The sequence below is a fragment of the Corapipo altera genome, unplaced genomic scaffold, assembly GCF_003945725.1.
Source record: "Corapipo altera isolate COAL_440 unplaced genomic scaffold, ASM394572v1 48b, whole genome shotgun sequence".
NCBI lineage: Eukaryota > Metazoa > Chordata > Aves > Passeriformes > Pipridae > Corapipo > Corapipo altera.
In genome coordinates, this window is record NW_020884884.1 from 15,245,637 (window position 1) to 15,267,401 (window position 21,765).

Here is a 21,765-nt window from a genome sequence, read left to right on the forward strand (position 1 = left end):
GGTTAGCACACCCATCATTTTCTATGAAATAGATGTTTGATTGCTTTAGAGGCACCTATCTTCTGAACTTTTTATACAGGTATGCTTATATCAGATCAACCAAAGGGCTGTACAGTATTCAAGCACAAACATCTAAACCAGTTACATGTAGCTAACTCTAATGTCTCTAGAAAGGAACAATCAAAAAGAATAATAGCATCTATTTCAGAAAGCAATGAAAGATGACTTTTGATATCAAGCTGGACAGAGTAAAAGCACACAGAGAGACTTTGTGAAAAAGGTCAAATCTCAACATTTCATCACTTATTTAGAAACCTAAAGGCAATTTAAGTTAGAAGATTCAAATTACTTGAGTTTAGCTTTATACAATGAAGTATTAATTTTCCCACAAAAACTGAGTATCCAGCTTAATGATATAATTTCCTGAGACTTTATACTTACCACTCAAAAATGCTAGAATCAGTGAGAATATATTTATAAAGTTTCAGATAAGTCAGCTGACCTCTGTACAATATTCTATCAGCAATGGTTTTTGGTAGCCAAGTTGAGAATTTTCAGATTATTTTTAAGCATTTAATCTTCCATCTACAATAGCATTTTAAAATAACACAGGGCTTTATTAATGTTTTGGATAATATATTTTATCCTGGTTTCAATTTATTATCACTAATATTAAAGAAAAAAAGCATTAACAGGCTACCTTTGAATCAACCTTTGAAATGAGAAAGAATGGCAAGCTTTAATTGCTACAGTGACCTGTTGATGAAAGTAGTTTTTATCAGTTGTTGCCTTTGAACTACTATCCAAACTTGATGTAGCCACAAGTAATTGAACCTCAACTGTATAGAATAAAGCTCCCCATTATGTCATTCTTAGCAGAGGTAGCAAGGGAATTCTCTATACCAGGTACATTTTCTGTTTCCCTGACTGACCCAGTTGCTGAAATTCAACAGCACTCATCTGTGAATAACAGGGAAAACGATGGAAGAACTTGGCTTCCAGAAATGCAGTACAGCCAACATCTCCCACACAGTTTAATTCATCACTCATACAAAGACCCAGCTGGGAATGGATGTTGTCAGTCAAGCATAAAGAGGGACCATGTGGCATTTTGATCTCTAGCCAAATTCTGTTCAACTGGAATTCAATAAATAGAAGTTGTTGCTGTTAAAAGTCCCTCAGTTCCATAGACTCCTGCTACCAATCAGCCTGCTGCTGAACTACAAAGGAGGCAGAGACAAAAGCCCTCTCAGAGGCGCTTCATCATATCTTCTTGTTTTTAATATGCATGCAGAACAGAGATTTAAGGCAGCCTTTGCATGGATGCCTGCAGAAGAGGTAGAGGACAATGACACACAGAAGAGAGGACCTCCTTTTCATATAGAACTCATGACTTACAATTCATAAGGTAATGGTTCACAGTATCCCAAAGCTTGTTAAAAAGGATGGAGTATACGTAAGCTGCGCTATAGGGCATTCGCCTCCTGTCAAATAAGATCGCAAAGTATGTGTCTTAAGAAAGTTGCTTTCTATTAAATTTTCTAATTTTTACGGCTAATGAAGGCACCTTTCTTCTCTTTTGGGGAAGACAGTGACTAAATAGTTTATCATTAAGAAAAAGATACTTGTGATTAATTGCAATCACTTTGTCCAAACTGTTTCTTAGATGAAAAACCTCAGAGCTACAGGTAAAGGAATGGAAGTTATACTGACTCAATGAGGTACGAAGAAAAGAATGAGAGAACTAATTAATGAGGAGCAGGTAGCCATAGTCATTAGTCACATATTTCTTACCTGGAGAGATGCAAGTTTGTGTCTTAAACTCACAAGGATTATCCTGGCTATAAGCAGCAAAATAGGATGAGAAGTCAAGGTATAGATTGATTCACCATCTAGAACTAGCGTCTTCAGAATAGTTGCATGCAGCGCTTTTGGCTGAAAGAAGAGGAAAAAAAATAGGACAAGTTTCAGGAAATTTAAGTTTATAAACAAATAATGTAATATAGAATTAGGAAAAATAACTATTCACATATTTAAGGAAAAAGTCTGCTCAAAACATTTTAAAAAAAACCCATTGTCTCTTGGAGTCTCAATCTTTCACCAAGTCCTGGTGAATTCTGTGTTGTTTCTTGCTGTCCTAGTACACCACATCAACATGATCTGAAAGACACTTACTTCCTCCCACCTGAAATGCATATGTCATTTGGCCAACTATCCCCAAACACATTCCAGTAACATAATCCTTCCCATGATCAAAGGAGAAAAGCTTCCAGTAAATCCATGCCATTCAACTTGCAATCACAGAAATAAAATAATTTTATAATTAAATTAATCCTATAGCACTCGAATACACTAGATATTCCTGCAGTGATGTCAATATGTATTATCATCATCTTTCCCCAGAGGGAGCTTCCTGTTAGAGTGGCATCAGAGCAGCAACACTACAGCAATTCTTCCCTTTGTCCAACAAATAAAAACCTTTCCCTGTTTTGGATGCATTCCTGTATGACGTACTCTACAGTAATTCTTTTACTTAATGGGCTTGAGGTAGCTCTCCAGGGAATCTGTCTCTCAGTGGTGATTGTCATCTGACAGTCACCTATTCTTCTCTCTCTTTTAATGCAATCAAAGCATTAAAGCAGTTTATCTTCAGGCTCAGGGAGATGTCCATTAATCAGTTTATTCCTGGTTCTCATATGGCAGGTTTCCCTGGCAAACTAAAAAAGTAGTGGTTTTGTTTTCAGTTGGTATGAAAGGTGCAGGAAAAGGGAATGGAAGGGAAAGAGCAGGAGAGGTTAAAAGACAACTAGCATTGAAGTCACTGGCCTGAGAAAGATTCTTAATCAGTCCACTCAACCAGGATAAAAGTTAATTGAATCACATTTCAGCTTTTTAAACTAAACAAATAATGTGTTTCTTAAGTTATATGAAACTCTTTTCAATACCTTTATCAACAGGTTACATTGAAGACAAAAGCTGTTAAGCCACATGATTCTCCTAGTTCACTTTTTACTAACAGAGTAATCTTTAAGTTTATCCCGATTTGCTAAATTTTTTCTCAGTTTGTATTAACATTGAAAATACTTCTACTTTGGAGACAATGACTTGGGACTTTATTTAGTCAAAGGGGAACTCTTGCACAACATCACTGCAGTCATTTCAATCCCACTGTGGACAACAAAAATCTACAACAGTCTGACAAACCGGTTGAGAATAAGGGAAAGAAACTGGTAAGCGGAAGTATATCAGATCTGTCCCACCTCTAGTGATTTACAAAGGAACAGCCTTATTAACATCTCTGATTTTGAGAGAGGAAAGTCAGCATTCAGCACTTCTAAAGACTAATTTTTCAAATACACACACACACACACGTAGTAGGACATAAAACACTTTTCAGTTTAATGTAACTTTTTTCCCATCTGCACCTTTTTGATTCTATAATCAAAGCAGACCACACGTAAAATACTCAGTGGGAAAGCAAAGAAGATAAAAACTTTGTTATACAACCATTTTCAAAAACAGCCTTGCAACGCCATAGTTATCTATACTTGTCTAAGCACTGTAGCAACAAATTAATCTCAAATTCACATTTCAAGTCCTTTCACTGCAAAACCCAGTCCTGCTAATGTAACATTACAAAGAATGTAATGAGGGAGAGAGAAGGGAAAGATGATGACATGTCACAGCATTGACAATAAGCCAACATCTCAGAGTCAAAGAACTGCTATCTTCTATTTTAATAAATCCACTTCTTTTCCATGAAACAAATCCCTTACAGAAAAGCAGATATCCTTTACCTTTAGCTGAAAAAGTCTAAACTAACATTCATCCTTCTATCTTATGCTCCGAGACAGCATTATCATTGTGGAATTCACTATCCTGAGGTGGTCTTTAAGATGAGAGAACAGCTACAAGAGGTAGACATTTAAGGTTCTACAGCTCCAAGGACTGAATAGTTAAGAATCCAAGTCCACAAAAATCTCTAAAACATTGGTTAAGAGTAAAACAAAATTTTGAGCTTGTGTTGTTGTGTTTAAACAGATAAATGTTCAGTGAGTTGAAGCTATTGTGTAGCTCAAAAATTTCACATATCTCTACAGCACAAGACTTACTAATATGATATTCCTGACCTCGTAAACCTGGGTTAGATTGTTGAGTTTTTCCATTCTTCATCAAACTTGCCATCAAAACATATAATTATTTTATTCAGGAATAATTTTCTTAGAGCACAGAAACATATACTAGATAATTACTTTATGAATACATGTAGAGAAATCTCTGAGGTGGTCATCTAGTCTCTGTTGGACCTGCAAGTGGTCCTGTTCAACCACTTCTTGACTGAATAATACAAATGAAGCCCAACTCACTCTAGATACATATTCCCTATAAGGGTGACTTTGCTTCATTTTTAAGAGAGTATTTTCCAAGTGATGGTATTAGGAATTTCCCTTCTTTTCTATATTAATAGCAAGGGATAGGATTCATAGTAGGTCAAGACTGTTGGCTACTTTAGCCTCCATATTTAGCCTTTATCATCCAATCTTACATTCCTCACAAGAGGGAGAAATCTGCAAAATCTTCAAAGCCTACATCTTACTGATCCCCAGTATTCAAACAACACAGTATTTCTTTGGGATCAGACAAGAAGGTACAAGAAGTCCATCAGGAGCAGTTGATATATGTATTTGGGGGATTCCTACCAGTTATTTACATGTATTATCAATTAACACATTGAGATCTTGAGATGTAGCTTCTCACTGTTACCAGATATACTGTACTTGTGACTATGAAATCAGACAACAAACAAAGCAGCTTGTCCTCACAACATTCTTACAGTCATCAGTGGTCTTAATTAGTACTACTACTACACAGTTTTGTTCAATTCATCTACTGAAAATACTAAACTCAACTGTATGAGCTAATATGTAGAAGCTCTGAAACTTAAGGCAGGAGACAGTGACAGTTCTTTTAAGACACAAGGAGCCCTTTACTATAAGCCACTTATTATAAGCACTTAGCTCATTAATAATGTTTTAATCTAACCCCAGCAAGGTTAAGGCCAGAAATACTAAACCATTTTAACTGAAATTCAGTACTTTTAAAATCTTCCTTGAACACAATTCACTCATAAAAAGCCTGTCAGCACAGACTACCAGTCAGACTATTAACTAGTGTGGTAAAGTCTCACACTTATTACAGAAAACTGAAATACACCTGATGATTAAAATGCAACTTCTATGCATGGACTCCAAAAATCACAAGCCAGCTCTGCAGGACACAAAGTGGAATTCTAATAGAGCACATGACTGTAATCGTAATTTCAAGAGAAGGTTGAAATGGATTTGAGGAAAGGGAAATAAAATACACACACTCATGAATATTGTTCATGGAAGACATCCAAGAGGTCCCTACCAACAACTCATCTAAGAGAGGCTATTTTATTTGTTCTTCACTGAAATTAATTACAGTCTCATGCTGTCTTACTGTACTCATAAGAAAAAAAGTTATCTGGGAGCAGAAATGAAACTAAGACTAATCCAATAAAGTGTTCTGAAAATAAAAATAACAGTTTTTTGAATATTCCTGAAATAAATGAGGTATTGTAGGGCTAAAATTAGTGACATTACTTAGAGCAAGCTAAAAGAAACACGAAGACCTAATTTTTTAACCTTGACGTGGGAAAAGATCATTTTAGGTTGAAAACCTGAAAAATGGAACATCTGTTTAAAAATGGATTGTATCGGTCTTGATAACAGATATGGAAGCTTACAACAGATGGAGAAAGTTACAGTTCTATTTTTAACCCACATTTTCTAAATATCTGCGCATGCAAGAGAGGAAAGCTGGACTAATGGAAACATAAAAATGTCAGCTTATTGAGATGTTCATTTTTACAGAGTTTATATACTAAGAATCCTTGGAATGAAAAGTAAGTACATGAAGATAAAACATAACTTAAAAGCTTTTGAATTAAGACATTTAATAAAGAAGAGACTCTAAGACATATTGTAGCACATAAGTACTTAGTGCTCTTGGGAAAAAAAAAACACTGAATTGTCAGAAAAAGATAATACAGATAGCAGTATTATAAATAAACTTCTGCCTGAATGCATAAATAACTAAACCTTGAAGCAATATCTAAGTCTGATGCAGTACTCATTAGAAATAAAAGTATGTTCAAGTCTGCTTTCCTCTATAATCTCTAGCCAATTTAGTTTTTGCAATACCACCACTGCATAAGCAAACGTTTTTCAATGCATTGCATTCACAGCCACAGTAGAAGTATAAGAGAAACTAAACAGGAGATCAGGTACTCCCTTATTCAACAGGGAATTAGTATCTCATTCTTCCACTAAGACAGATAATAAATAAAATTGCCTGGAAAAAGGTTTTGACCTAATTGCAGCCTTCCACTACCTGAAGGGAGCCTACAAGAAAGACAGAGAGGGCCTTTTTATAAGGGCATGTAGTGACAGGACAAGGGGGAATGACTTCAAACTGAGAGTAGGTTTAGATTAGGTATTAGCAAGAAATTCTTCACTGTGAGAGTGGCAAAACCGTGGAACAGGTTCCTCAGAGAAAGTGTAGATGCCCCACTCCTGGAAGTGTTCAAGGCCAGGTTGGATGGGGCTTTGAGCAACCTGGTCTAGCGGAAGGTGTCCCTGCCCACGGCAGCAGGGTTGGAACAGGATGATCTTTAACCCCAACCTTCCAACCCAAACCATTCTATGATTCTGCGAAGTGGTTAACAGAAATTAGGAACACTGAGTTTTAGAGGTCTGTGAGCTCTGTCAGCCACAGCAATCCTAAGAGCATAATCTTGGGCTGCAGCCTCTGTGTTAGACTGTAGCACACACACTAACACAGAATATTGAGTTCTTCAGTAAACAGAAACCGCAAATTATAAGAATATCTAAATATTATAATATTAAGTATTATAAACAAATTATAAGGAGAATGCATGAAATTAGGTTTTATTATTATTACTATATATAAAGGCAAATTGAACTCCTTTTCCCCTCAGAGGTAGCACACTACAAAATTTCTGCTCATTTCACACCCTAGAAGGTTTAGTACACTTGGTTTCCACTGTTACTCATTCAGCCATCAGAAGATAAGATTTGAATTTCTAGTATCAAAAATCAAGCGAAAAATAAGCCTACATATACACCGTGTCATCTTTAAAAGACAAACCAAACTGATAAACATAGTTAAAAAAATATGAGCAATGCTGTATCTGAATTAGTTATTTAGAACCCTGCAAATTAACCTAAGGCAGGACTTTATGAATTATGGAAAACACGCTACAATAAGGCAACAGAGCGAACAGCTTTATGTGAAACTTCTCATATACTCAAATGTCCCCTCATTTCGCAGTTCACAGGATTTACATTGCTCATGGTCCTTACTTTATTCATAGTGAAATTCTAAATTCAAACTTGTGTAGATTTAGCATTAGCAGACTACTGATATGGTCTTCTCTGAGACATTGCAGTGATCAGTATTTTACCACAGTCTTAATCCCAAAGGAAAAATCAAGAATCTGTGCTGAACCACAGGTGAGGAGATTCACAAGATGGACTATGGTACTGTCATGAGAAACGACACACACGTCACTAAAAAAAGTGTGTTTATTAGTTACTACACTAAAAAAAAGTGTGGGTGTTTATTAGTTACTACACTAAAAAAAGTGTGGGTGTTTATTAGTTACCTACATGAAATGATGCTAAAATAAATAAAAATGACAGTCCTCAGTTTCATCTCCTACATACTCTTTCTCTTCCAAAAGCTCTATTTGCATTAGCATTTTTGTATTCATACTACTACAATTCACTTGGCATTCAAAAGCCTTACAGGATACTGAACATCCAAATCTACTGCTCTCTTAGTATCTGCCAAATACTCTGCTATTTGCAAGGTATGCAGATTCTACCTTTCCCTAAGGAGGGGAAATTTCTAAGCCATTTATAAACATCTTTCTTTGATTCAGCTAAGAACATATCCCAAAATAAACACATAAAGAGTTCACTGACTGCAAATGCCCTTTGAGTATACGTTCACCTATAATACAGTTAACTTCCCCATCCAAAATCAACATTTACAGTAGGAAATAACTTCAGTAGAGAAAAAAGTAACAACTTTTAGGACACTGCTAATAAAACTGAAGATGCTTAAAATAGCAGCCAGTAGGATAGATTATTAAGGCAATTAATTCTAGCACCTTGTCTTGCAGATGTGCCTTCTCTGACATGTTTAAGGGTTATGGCTATTTGTGAAAAGCAGTGACAATAAAAGGATAGTTTATTAAAATCCAAATATACCTCGCAGAATTTCTGTAACAATGAAGGTGGCAAAAAATCCTGAAGATTTAACTGAACAGGAGGACCAGTCCAATTGCTTTGAACAAAGAGCTGCAAACTGCCCACGCCAAGTAGAAACATCAGCCTCTGCCTGCAATATAGATAAGAACAGTAATTAGCAACATATTGCATTTTTACTTAAGCCTACAAGAGCTGATTAAATCTTATACTAATTCAAAACCCTCAGCCTTAAAAAAAAAATCACTCCCCTGTGAGGCATGTTTATAATGGTTGTAATTAATAACAATGTTTCAACATTTAAGGCTGTACATAAATATCAGAGATCACTAGATTAGCAAAGGATGCAGATAATCCAATATTTGACTATTGCATGGTTGTCATATTTTCTTATTATCCATCTACATCTCAGCATTTTAAGATAAAAGATGCTGCATTATCCAAAAGAGCAAGTTTATTTTTGTTTTTATGCAGCTGCTTATTTTCACTTCGATAAAAAAATTAAATGAACATTGAAACAGTTCAAAACTACCAGCTCCAAGTGGGTTCAGATACTTCTGCAGCAAATACTACCTCATTCAATCATACTTTTTAATTTAAATAACAGTAATTTATTGAAAGATGAAATTACAAGACTTTGTTTCACTTCTGAAACAAGGTATGGTAACATTTTCTTTATTTACACAATTAAGCTCATCTTACATTATTATTTATTTATTTATGCAGTTACATACAGCAACAAATAATCTATAAGGTCTGCAGAAGGCAGGGCACAAGCTCTCAGAATTTAATGGTTGATTTAACAGGTGTAGACTTTATGATTTATATAAACTTCTAGTTTGTTTTATGATACAATAAGGTTCTAAGGCATTAAGGCATTTTAAGTTCATGTGCTGATATGGGCACTATCATATATAGAACATGCCTCCTAACTACAAAAAATTAGGACTTTAATTGTGCTGGTTTGATATAAACACCAGTATGTTAAGGAGCATAAATGAATCAGAAAAACATGGTCCTTTTTTTTTTCTGTTAAACAGGAAATTAAAGATTCTAGAGTCCTCCAATTGAAACAAAGGATAAAGTGTTATACAACCCCTTAAAAACCAAAGTAAAATAGAAAAGCCACACACAAACAAGCAGCTGGTGGGCAAGAATGTAACAAAAGATGTAGAACAATAAGAAAGCAGGGGTGGGGAACATTTAATTGCAAATGAAATAATAAAAAAGAACATACCCTTCAAAGAAGTTAAAGAACAAGAACTGGCATAAAGAGTCATTGTCCAACAAGACAAGGTAACATTTACTAGCTGTCATTATTCAGCCAGTAACTACCTACTAGGAAATACTATTGGAATACATATCCAAGATTACCATTAAACTTCCAAATAACTCAAGAACACAACGCACTAACAATCATTGTACACTAAATTATTACCATTCCATACAAAATATCCACACTGGCATATATTTTCTACTTTTCCTCCCATGATAAATTATACTCCAAAGTTTCTGAAAGGTAACATACAAAATAATCAGCTATCTCTGCACTATGATTTGACACATGTACTTTGGTCTTTCAAAGACTTGTTTTCATTATTTTATAATTTTTACTATTTCCACTAATAACATTTTATTTAATTATTTTAACACTACTGATACCTATCTGGAAAGCAAACTTTCTTGAGGTCTTGGCACAGTTTTATCCATGCAGAACACCTCTGGATAACCAAATCCATTACTTTGGCTGGAATACTGTTTTTCCAGTTTAATTTATCATCAAGTTTTTTTTCCCTCCCATTTTCAGATTCATGACCAACTTCCAGTCTCCTTATCACGTGCTCTGTATGGGAAAATCAATTTCAAACCCCAACCCCTGCAAATGCTAACCTCCCATGCCTATGCCCTAGTTTTTTTCCAAGGGAAAAAATCATTCCGTCTTCCTGACTGCCCTTCACACTTACAACGCAGACCTGCAGATGCTCACCTCTCAAAGGCTGCCTGACAACTGCTCTTCTGTGCTGCCTGAAAGGCAACAGAGGGTCTGTTGCTCATGTCTCCCTTAGTATGGTGATCTACATAGTTGAATTTATTTTGTACTTAGACATATGTCTGTATCTACATATCTTGTTCTTCCTTTCTCTATGTGAATGGGGGGTTTGCTGCCTTTTTTTAACAGTTTACACCACATCCAGTACAACTGTTCTCCATGATGCAAAATCAGATGCTTATATACACTCCACTCTAACATTCATATTGCTGTATCAAATCTTCCTGAAATTCAAAATAAAGAATAATAGTGCATTTGTGTGTGAAAAAATAATGGATTTGCACATAATGCTAGAAGCTACAAATAAAATAAGAGTAAGAAAATATTCAGTAGCCCCGCTATGCTTAAGATGTGATTAGGTTACAGGTTTTGGTTTGGAGAGCTTTACTTTTCTTTTTAGTGCAGCCAGAAATTAATAGAAGAGAAGTCAAAGTAAACTTAAACAATGAATTGTTATTTTTTCAATTCATGTACATCAAAGCAAGAATCAGCTGCAGAATCAGCAAAAATTTCTTCATTTTTATTTTTCATGACATAGCACACCAGTTACCCAACCATCAGATGTGCCAAGAAAAATACCAGCAATACCATTCAGTGTTCAGGTTGGGAAATCATAACAAACTTTATTGTATGGATTTCTTTTGCAAAGTTTGGTATTCATTTATATGTTGAACAAGGTATAACGATACACAGGCAAAAAAACAGTGTTAGTGTTCCTTTAGGTTTTGGAACCAAACACAAGAGACGTTCAACTTGTTTTGCAACAAGTTCTCTGAAAACAATCTATTTCTTCATTGTGTCCTCACACTATTTCCTTCCAATCTTTAGAAACTGTAGGCCAGGCAACGAATGTACCTCCTTCACATGGAGGTCAGGAAAAAAAAAAAAGGCATTCCTCCTCTCCATGGACAATACAGATCTTATTGCTCCATCCTCTACAATTTCCTGATTTAAAATACAGCTGTGAAACTACATTTTCTGTAGGAGATAACTGTTAACCATTGAAGTGAGTAGCAATAGCAGGGAAAAAGTAAAAGAAAAAATCTCCTATTCAATATATTTATTGTAAGGAATGCTTCATTTTTAAGCTGTAAAGGTTAAAAGTGCCATAGTGAAAACGTGTCTGGGGTAGGGGAAGGAGGCAAGCAGTTAAAACAATAGAAAAAAGTTGCAGCAAATTTTCAAACACTGCTAAATCGTTTTCCTGACAGAACCATGGATTTGAAACTGGAAAAAGTTACAGGCTATAGTCAAAGAAATTACAATCTAGATCCAAATGTTGAGTTGTTTTGCCCTCAAGCTGTTCAGTTTTAGCTTCAGAAAAAGAACTCCCTAAGAGTTCTTTTAACAATATTATAAAACCATACTTTGTATTGTGTTTATATTGTGCTAAAAGAATAATATTAACATACTCCAACTTTTTGTTTCTGATTGAATACAACTCCCATTGAGTTTTTAAATCTCCAGAATTATAACTTTCAATTTAGGGGAGAAAATAATATATTTTAATTTATCCCATCTACAAAAAGTCTCAAGAAAACCATGTCTTACTGAATTTTCTGGGCTAGAACTTAAGAGGTTTGCTGCACTCCTTTGAATCACTCAGTGGAAAAAGAACATGACATTTTACGCATTAAAAAAATAGACAAAAAAGTTTCAACATAGGCTATGCAAGGCCAGGGTGCAAAAGTCACATTTACTCCTTCCATAAGGCAGGACATCGGGCCTGCAGGTAGGAAAAACAGCTGTGCAACAGCTATTTTAACCCATAAAGTCATCAGAGACAAACACAGTCCAGATTTAAATGCTATAAGCAGTGCCTACCTAAAATAGTAAATTATCTGTCTTTCAGATAAATAACTTCAGTAGAAGTTTTTCTATCAAGAGAAAGTTACAACTTACTTCTGCACCCAAAGCTTCTTAAATTATTATTAATGGAGCTTGAAAAATTCACTTGACTGTTACAAACAAAAATGTTTCTGGCAGATGCTGATACATTTTGAAAACTACACGCTTTCATTCTGAATAAAACTTCAGGCTGTAATTTCGGGCAGAAAACCCTCTGCTTCTGAGAAGCTAAATATTGCAGATCTGTCTCCATATCTTCTGGCAAGGGGGTTTCTAATGCTGCCTAGAATTGCAGAAGAAACTAGAAAAACCTCAAAGACCGAAGAGCTGAAGCAGAAGCACGCAAGGAAAAAATTCCTTTGCTCTCTGCAATAGGAATGCACTATGACAGAATACATAAAAAGTTTCATGATCTAGATTATGATTACCTTCAAGAAGCTAAATGGCTCATAAAGGCAGCAACACATTTCAAGCAATGATCTGGAGCAGGATTGGGTGTGTTTCAAGTCCTGACAGATTTTTCTTTCCTTGTCATATTATTCAGAATAAACTATTGCAAAATGATAGATTCTAGCAATATTGAAAAATTTCTCCAGCTAATATTTAACAGTAACAGCACAACAAAGTAATTAAAAAAAAATTAAAAAGAAAAGAAAAACGCCTACAGAAAAAACACATGGGAAAAACCTCTGAATGTTCCAACTCAGAAAACAGGCACACATTATATTATGTACCACACTAGAAGATGGGCTTTTGACACACTAAGATCACTTACAAATCTCAGCTCAATATTGTAGATGTGTCATCTATTTGTTTTTCTTTGATACTCTAGCAAAAATTCTTGCGTTTATGTCTGTCATACCAAAACACACATATTTGTACTCAACCAACACTTACTGACAAAACAGTACTTTCCTCTTACATTTACTTTTTTAACTTTTATCTTCTTTTATGTTTTGTTCTTCTTCTGGCAAATTTCTTTTTCACTTTCATCTTTTAAAATAAATACATACACCCATGGATAGTTTTCTGCTTCTACTATCCCTCGCATAACAGATTTCAGCCTAATCATTATTCATACAGCAAAGTGTAAACAGTAAATTCAGACTCATTAAAATTAGCATATGCAACACAATTAATAGATAATCTATCAGAGAAAGTCTTGGGAAGAATATAATTAATTGAAGAACAGCATCCACAACTCACATGTTACTCATTTTACATTAAGAAGAGTAGAACAACCTTACTATAAATCAGACTTAGAAATACAGGTCTTGCTTGGACAGTAACATTATATGGTACTTGAAGTAGTCACATAAATGTAATGCAACATTTCAGAGAGCAAACTGTTAATAAATGGTTTGATGATATATGGCAATATGAATTCACATTTGTGGTTTTGTTATATAGGCAGCTTCTGATATAATCACTGTAAATAAAGCTAATATTTTTTAAAAAAAAACATATCACAATATCATTGTTTTTTTCACTGGATAGTCATGAATAGATGCCCAAGGGAGTGGGGGAAACAACCTAAGAAATTTGTTTTCTGCTTTCCTTTCAGTACACGAATTTTGAAGGCCCTACATCACAAATTATAATTTTTTTTAAAATGCCCTTTGTAAAAATCAAACATGGCCTCTATTAACCTTCCATATAATAAATAATAATTTCCACCTTTCCACATTATCAGTCTCCGCAGAACAGTCCAGGTATGCTAGAATCTGTTTCTCCAAAAAAGTGTCAATGTTCTCCTCCGTCACAGAAGACACATTGAAAACACTGTAGATGGTTGAATTTGAAAAGATTGCCTCATATTTCCCATCAAACATCAACTGCAATAATGATCCACTTTCTGGAAGAGAAAAAAAAAAAACAAACCACAGAAATCAGTATCAGCTTTGAAACAATTTTGTCTTTCAAGACCTATTCAAATGAAAATATATATACCACTCCCCTTTAACAGTAAAATCCTATAGGTAAGACAATAATTTCACAGACTGGAGAACCCATTGAGGGGAAATGCAACAAATAAAAATGGTTCAATATTTGCAGAGTCCAGTGAATAAACTCTTATGTAAAACTGTAGAAACTACTCAGCCTTTCATTTACATGCTTAGAATAATCACAAAGAATGGGCAATAGATTTTACTTTTATAAAGGAATTATTTTCCTGTGATAACTATACTATCTCAATGAGAAGCCTCCATATGAAGCAGATTCTCAGGAGTAACTACTAATGTGGATTTAGATCCATGAATATTTCTTAAGCCTTTCAAGACAAAAGACAAAGAGAAGTCATGAAATGCTACATGCTTAACTTCTAAGAAGCTTCAGACTCATCAAGTTCTTGACCCAGGTTACAACTTTGTTCACAGAAGGTATCTTCCCTTCTTTCTTCAGATGTGCTACTGTGCAATCAATCCAGCAGCTGTTAGAAGAATTTAACCATGTTAAAACCTTCTATTCTTGAGCAAAACCAGTATCTGCCTATGCTGCAGCTGTGGCTACAACTCATGGAGACGATGCAGATGGTGCAGCTGAGGAAATACAGAGGTCTGCATGGCCTAAGTGCCAGAATATTAATCTGTGCTTCCAACTGGGGACTGCAGCTCCCATGCCCTCAGTGTTACTGTTGCTCCACTAATATTAGTAGCTGAGGCAGCCAATTTAACACTAGCCAGGTACAGATCCACACAAGCTGCACCTGTGCAAAGAAGTGATCCGAATACCAACTCCAAGCTCATCCAGCAAAAACAACTATTCTAAATTTTAGAAATACAGGAAGACCAAACACAGAACCACCTTCAATAATAGCGATGGATGACTCTGTAGAATGGGTGAGATTCATTCATTCTAATATCTCTGGACCACTCTGTTGACCACAATTTACTTTTGTTCTCTGCCACAATGATCTACTAAATGATCTACATCATTTGTGGCAGCTTATTTAAAAACCACTTTGAGCTGTACCTGGAAGGACATACACAAAGGAACAGCAGTGGTTCCACAATGCTGTTAACATCATGCTCTCACAAAGAATAGAAATAACAAGAAACTTTCTTCAATCTACATGTTGGAGACACTTACTTTCACCAAATGACAACTTCTTTATATTGGATTATAGTTGCCCTGACAAAAGATGCTGCAGTTTGTAAAATAAACTGTGGGCTGTGGGACACTAATGAAGAATATCGAGGCCAGTAACATAACCGTAAGCACATAAAATTTGCTTTTGATTCTGTGTATAGCTTCTTGTAAGACACTACACAAATTCAAGGTGACAGCTTTTAAATTTATTTTCAGGACCATTAATAGGAAGGGCCCATGTAAGTGATGACTAAGAATCATCACAAATCCCACCATTTTCTATCTCTACAGCAAGACAACTTTCTTCAACAAGTCTTCCCCACATCTTATAGCAGCACACTAGTTAAAGTTCCCCAAAACAAACAAAAGCTAAATAAAAACCAACCACCAAACAATAAAAAAGCAATCAAAAAAGCTCCCCACCACAAACAGCATGCACAGCTCTTGGTGAAAGGATAAGACAGACCTGATAGATGTCAGTCACATCAGTTACCGTTCCTGGGACAGTACAAATTATTAAGGTCAAATAAAATGTAATATAAAGAAACAGAGTTGATTAGCTCTGCACAGTCCTTTTCCAAAATTCAGTAAGTGCTTAGGTAAGGATAAATGAGTCTTTCAATATGCTACAAGCTCTAAGCATTCTAAACAACATGGCACATGACTTGAACACAGCTGTATTTTTAGCCTGCCTGAAATATAGAAGCGCCTTTTCATGACAAATGTTACATTTTAAAAGCTGCTGCGTTCCCCTGCAGGAAAGCTGGGTCAGTAATAACCCAATCAAGTCCTCTCAAGAGACTTATTTTCCACCGATCCCTCAAGCAACTATGACCGAATAAGTGATAAATACAGAACGGGCAGCTCATGCCAGACTTTTCAGTCCCAGGTTTTGCTCCAGGAGCAAGCTTCACCTCACTGCCACGTTTAAATAGGCAGGTAGTCTCTCACTTGCGAGGTAGTCTAAGGCAGTCCCGTGATGAGGAGCCTCCAGGGCGCCGACACGAAGTGGCCGGCACCGGGCACCGGCACTGCTGCAGCCGCAGCCCCGCCACCAGCCGGACCGGCAGGGAGAGGCCGGGGAACTTCGCGGAGCCTCCGCTCCTCTGGCCTCGCTCCCGCCGGCAGTGCCGCTCCCGTTCCTCCAGCATGAAAAGCCCACGGCCTCCCGCGCCCTGCGGCGCCGGCAAAAGCCCTCGGGAGCCCGGCGAGGAGTGGAAAGGGTGCCAGGGGGGTACAAGTTCGCGGGGGAGAGAGCCACTAGCTGCCGCCCAAGCTCAGCTCGTGTCTCCGGACACCCACAATGAACGGACACCTTCCCCCACCTCCCTTACCTGAGGCCGCGACTTCGCCCTGCTTCCACTCCAGGGATTCCGCCGCGCTGAGAAAGCCCCTCAGCAGGGCACGCTCTAGGGCCAGCATGGTACCACCGCCCCGGACCTGCCCACTCCCCACCGCCTCGCTCGCTGTCGCGACCCCCGCGCCGACAGAGACACAGGAGCTGCCGGTGCGTCCCCTCAGCCCATGTGCAGGAAGCGGCCGCAGGGAGCCGCCATGACACCCGCGCGGGGCACGCCGGGAGCCGCGGTGGGCCCGGGCCCCGCCCCCGCCGGGAGCCGCTGTAGGTGGCGGCGTGAGGGGAGAGAGAGGGGCGGGCGGGGCCGGGGCTGGGCACGGCCGGGAGGTGTCATGTGCCGCGCAGGGGCTGGAGCTGACCCCAGGCAATAACTAGTTTGTGAGATAGCGAGGGTAGGCACACACACCTGTGCCGTTGCATATGGAGTCTGCCCGGGAGAATTCCAGAATAGGAAAGGTTGGAAGGGACCACAGTGGGTCATCTGGTCCAACCTCCCTGCTCAAGCAGGGTCATCCTGGGGCACGTTGCACTGGATTGCGTACAGGTGGTTCTCCAGTGTAGGAGACTCCACGACCTCTCTGGGCAATCTGTTCCAGGGCTCGGTCACTGCACAGTACACAAGTTCCTCCCTGTGTTCAGGTGGAACTTCCTGGGCATCAGTTTCTGCCCATTGCCCCCTGTCCTGTTGCTCAGAACCACTGAGAAGAGCCTGGATCCATCCACTTGGCACCCCAGCTTTAGATATTCCTACATCCTCTGTGTGAATCCTCTCCGGGATCCTGGGCAGGTGCGGGCTGAGGTTCCCAGCCCTTGGTCTGTCCCCGTGTTTGTTTCATTACCTGTCCTAACACCTATAGGAACACAGTCCTGCCTCAGTGTTTCTGGACGTTTATCATGTGCATGTACCGCAGAAGAGGAGGACAAAGACCAGTGCTGTCCTGCTCATTCAAAATTGAATGAAACAGTTGGAACAATGAAAATGTTCTCTCAGAGCTGCTGATAAAACTTGAAGGGAATCAAGTCAGAAACCAGAAGGCCATCACAGCAGGGAGCAAATTGCTGATATGAGAAGATGAATGTTTTGAAAATTACTGTAGAGGTTGTAATTCACTTTGCCATTAAGTGCAGTGTGTAGTATCGTGAAACAATTTGTCAATCTTAGTTTGTTTTTCTTCAAAAATAGGATGTCTCTTCATCATGCTTCCATATCTAACATACTTTCTTAATGGAAAGGGTTGTCAAGCGCTGGAACAGGCTTCCCAGAGAAGTAGTGGATCACCATCCCTGGAGGTGTTTAAAAGATGTGTAGATGTGGCACTGAGGGATGTGGTTTAGTGGTGGGCATGACGGTGCTGGGTGAATGTTTGGATTTGATGATCTTGTAGGTCTTTTTGAACTGAAATGATTCAATGATTCTATAATTGTTAATATTTGAGGAATACTTGATGCAGCTTTTTATTCAGACGACTGTAATAGGTTATTTCTGACATGGGCTTTAATAGAATTACAGAGCCATAGAATGGCCTGGGCTGGAAGGAACCTTAAAGATCATCTACTTCCAACCCCCCTGCCATGGGCATCTCCCACTAGACCAGATTGCTCAAAGCCCCATCCAACCTTGCCTTAAGCACTTCCACAGATGGGCCATTCACAACTTCTCTGGGCAACCTCTTCCAGTGCCTAGGCTGTATATACAGGCTGTAATTTCAAATTTAAATTTAATCAGATTTATAATACCAAAATGCATTTAAATAAAAATATTGCTTTTCAACTTATTTCCAACCTGAAACAATACATTCTATTTGTATGAGTTTGGATAAGCAGATTAATAGAAATTAATAGAAATTTATATAGTTAGTAGATAGCCATCAACTCACTGTCAGTTCCAGGAACTGCAAACCAAAATAAAATTCATCCTGGAAGTAATGTGTTACAGAAATTCTTAAATCATAGCAAATAATTCAGTTTCCATGTACTGTATTAGGAAAACTATTAAATTGATTATGTTTATTTTTTAAATTCAGTGTTGAAAATGTCTGAAATCAAAATGATTTTAGTTGGTTACTCTCTTTGTGTGTAGCAGTTGAACTTTGATTCTGTATGAAAAATATAATAGTTAGAAATTAGTCTAATTTTTAGTGTTTAAATGTAAGTTAGTAACAAATTTCTTTACCTTGCAAATAGGTCTGCATCAAATGTACAAATGTACATTCAATGGATAAATTTTTAAGTGAAGTCTAACTAAAATGTAAAATAACACTCCTTTTTGGCAGGGTATTCAGAGTATTTGTCAAAACACAACTAAGAATTTAGTGAATAATTGAAAAGTACATTTGCATGGTCTGTCAATAATATTAAAATAACAATTCTTCTTGTGAGATTTTGTGCTTTTTATTTTCGGGAAAAACAGGTAAAGTAAAATTTTCTGTGAATAAATAGTTGCTAAATAAAATTCCTTTAAAAAACAAGGATTATTCTGCTGTCTTTCTCACCTCTGCCAGTTCTCCTGATGTGTGGGGTTTTACCCTTACAATTCAGTTCTGGAAGCATCTAGAAGCTGTAGCAGGTATGTGGGCAGGAGTACCCCCAGCAGATATTGGTGCCCTCCTGACTGACACTGGACTGATTGTTCCGCTGATGTAAGAGATGGTTTGGGTTGCTTGTCAGTTGCCATTTGTGACAGATATACTGAAATATGCTGCTAAAGCTTGCTTCCCTAAATTATTTGAAGAATATAGACATATTTCTCAAAGAACAGTCAATAGGATTTGTTTGAATTTAAGGGTTGCTTCTGCCAGCTGGCTCAAAGGGAAGCAAGCCTTTGCAGTAAGTACTATGTAGTGCAGATTCAAGATTCTAGCATAGTGCTTCTTCTTATTTCTAAGCAGGCAGTAGATAATCAAACTTTCTGATACAAGAGTTTTCAGAGAATAACCTTCATCTTTAACTTTTTTCCAAGAGTGTAAGAAAATTATCCCTATGAAGTGTTGTGCTACTGTGATATCTGAACTAGCACGTTTAATGTCACCTTGCAAGATATCTGTGCTGTTGTGTGGATGCAGTATTTATCTTCTGTTGCAGGGGTTTTTTTTCTAATGCCTTTTGAAACAGATATCTCCTTGTGGACTAACAAAAAAAAATGCTAAGCAAAAAAAAAAAAGATTTCTTAAGCTTCAAGTAGTTAATATTAGCATAGACACTTATTATTACACTTTTAACAATAAGCTGATATTTGTAAAAGCTGCTGTTACATGATTTTTAAATTCATCCTCAATTCTGCGTGCCAGGTCTCTGGTACTGCTGAGGAAAGAAGCCATTTTTGAGCAGTAGCTTTTTTATTTGAGGAGTGGGGAAAGGGGAGAAATTGTTGAGGAGAAAACTGACTCTGGTGTAGCAGAATGAAAACTTGCGAGATCGTGCAACCAAACTTCTGCAATTGTAAAGAGCATATTTGATGACCTGGTGAGAGGAGGGGAGATACAAGGCTCGTATTGGGGAGTTCTATCAGTTTTTCTTGCTTTGGCTCTGTTAGTTCAGTCAACCTCTATCCCAGTAACCGGTTTGTCTTTGTGAATCATCATATTTAAGGTTATATCACCTGGAGTTACAATACCAGAAACATATTTCAAGCTCGTTGGAAGCTTAATGGCCCCCAAAAGTCACCAGCTACATGTTCAAACTATATTCTTCAGTTGTGCTGAGTCAATGCACAGGCCTTCACCACAAGGAGAGTCGTGATCCCTCAGGAAACTTTCAGCATTTGAACAGCTTTTGCAGGTACATTTGCATTTTAAGAATAAATGTAGGCTTACAGTCTTGAGATACAAAGGCAAAAGAATGACAATTATTGTACAGCTGTTGTGACCTCCCAGCAGTTTATCTCAGTCACAGGAATGGGTGTGATGCTTGACATGTATTATAGTGGCTTCACTGCACTCACCAACTAGCATTGCATCCATTGAGTCTCTCTGACCAGTTCACCAAATTATGCCCTTGCTTTCCCAAACCCTGAATAACACAATCACTGCTCAGTCAGTGCAGGTAGAAAAGCTCCACTTCTAATGTGCTAAAACAACAGTGGTTAGGAAAATCTCTTACTAACATCTTCATAAAGCAATAACGGGGACAGTTAGTGTAGGCCACTGCACAACAAGAAAAGGAAGAGCGATTCCATGAACATATGTTTGTTGATCATTTTAGAAATGTTTCTCTGTTTCTTCTTCTTTCTTCTTTTTGTCACAACAGAACAAACCTCATCTGAACTTCTATAAACTAATTTTTACTTGGTTAGTGAGCAGAAATTTGCTCTGCATCAACTACGTAACATCTGTGAATTTTCAGAGGAAGAAACCAAAGCTTATGTGAAAATAATTTAATTTACTGTTCAACAAAAGAATCCAGAAATTACTCTTTCATTAAATAAGTATGTCATATCATGCCCAAGTTTGCATAGGATTTAATGCCTTCTCATAAGAGTTCCTACAGAATGATTAACTTATGATGCCTAAGTTTTTCTAGACAGTCTTTGCTAGCTTCAAAAGGAGAAAAGGATTTAAAATGAAATAAAAAAACCTAAATGGCTTTCATTAATTGCGTTCCCTTTGTTACTGTGGAGAAATCAAGCCAAACAAAATTGGTCACACTACATTGAACAGATTTTTTTGCTGAAAAAGATAGAATCTTTTATTAAAGCTACATGGTAACTTTAATCTCTGTAGTGCACCCACAAACATGATTATATTTTTGAACATAGAGTGTGCATGGTCACCTGTAAACAGAAATATGTTTTTGAGATTTCCTCACATTTTAATAAAAGAATGGACAGTTCTGGTTCTTGGTATGCATGTGTGTCACAGCCAGTTCATGGTGGCTACCATGCTTCTACTGGGTCAACACTGTGAGACTGTGTTGGCATGAGACTGGCAGATTAATCAGAAACACTGATTATGGGCAGGCAGTAAACAATGGAGGGCTGATGAGATTCTCCTTTGGAGATCCTAGCTGAATTCCTCGTATATTGTCTTTTACTAGGGAACAGTGAAGCTCTTGGGTAGTCAATTCCAGTTGTGCTTGAAAATCTCTTACAGTGGTGCTTTTTATGT

The 21,765-nt window shown here is 37.4% G+C and overlaps 1 protein-coding gene across 1 annotated transcript in view; it reads right to left on the reverse strand.

The window, feature by feature from the left end:
• The window catches only part of TTC27 (tetratricopeptide repeat domain 27), a 123,447-nt gene extending 106,582 nt beyond the window's left edge, over positions 1 to 16,865 (reverse strand). The window contains exons 1-4 of the mRNA XM_027641652.1: positions 16,641 to 16,865; positions 13,894 to 14,071; positions 8,322 to 8,451; positions 1,795 to 1,935 (exon numbers count right to left, since the gene is read on the reverse strand). Of these exons, the coding sequence (XP_027497453.1) occupies positions 1,795 to 1,935; positions 8,322 to 8,451; positions 13,894 to 14,071; positions 16,641 to 16,728 (537 nt within the window). The 5' untranslated portion in view covers positions 16,729 to 16,865. The remainder of the gene's footprint in view (positions 1 to 1,794; positions 1,936 to 8,321; positions 8,452 to 13,893; positions 14,072 to 16,640) is intronic.
• Between the last annotated feature and the right edge of the window lie 4,900 nt (positions 16,866 to 21,765).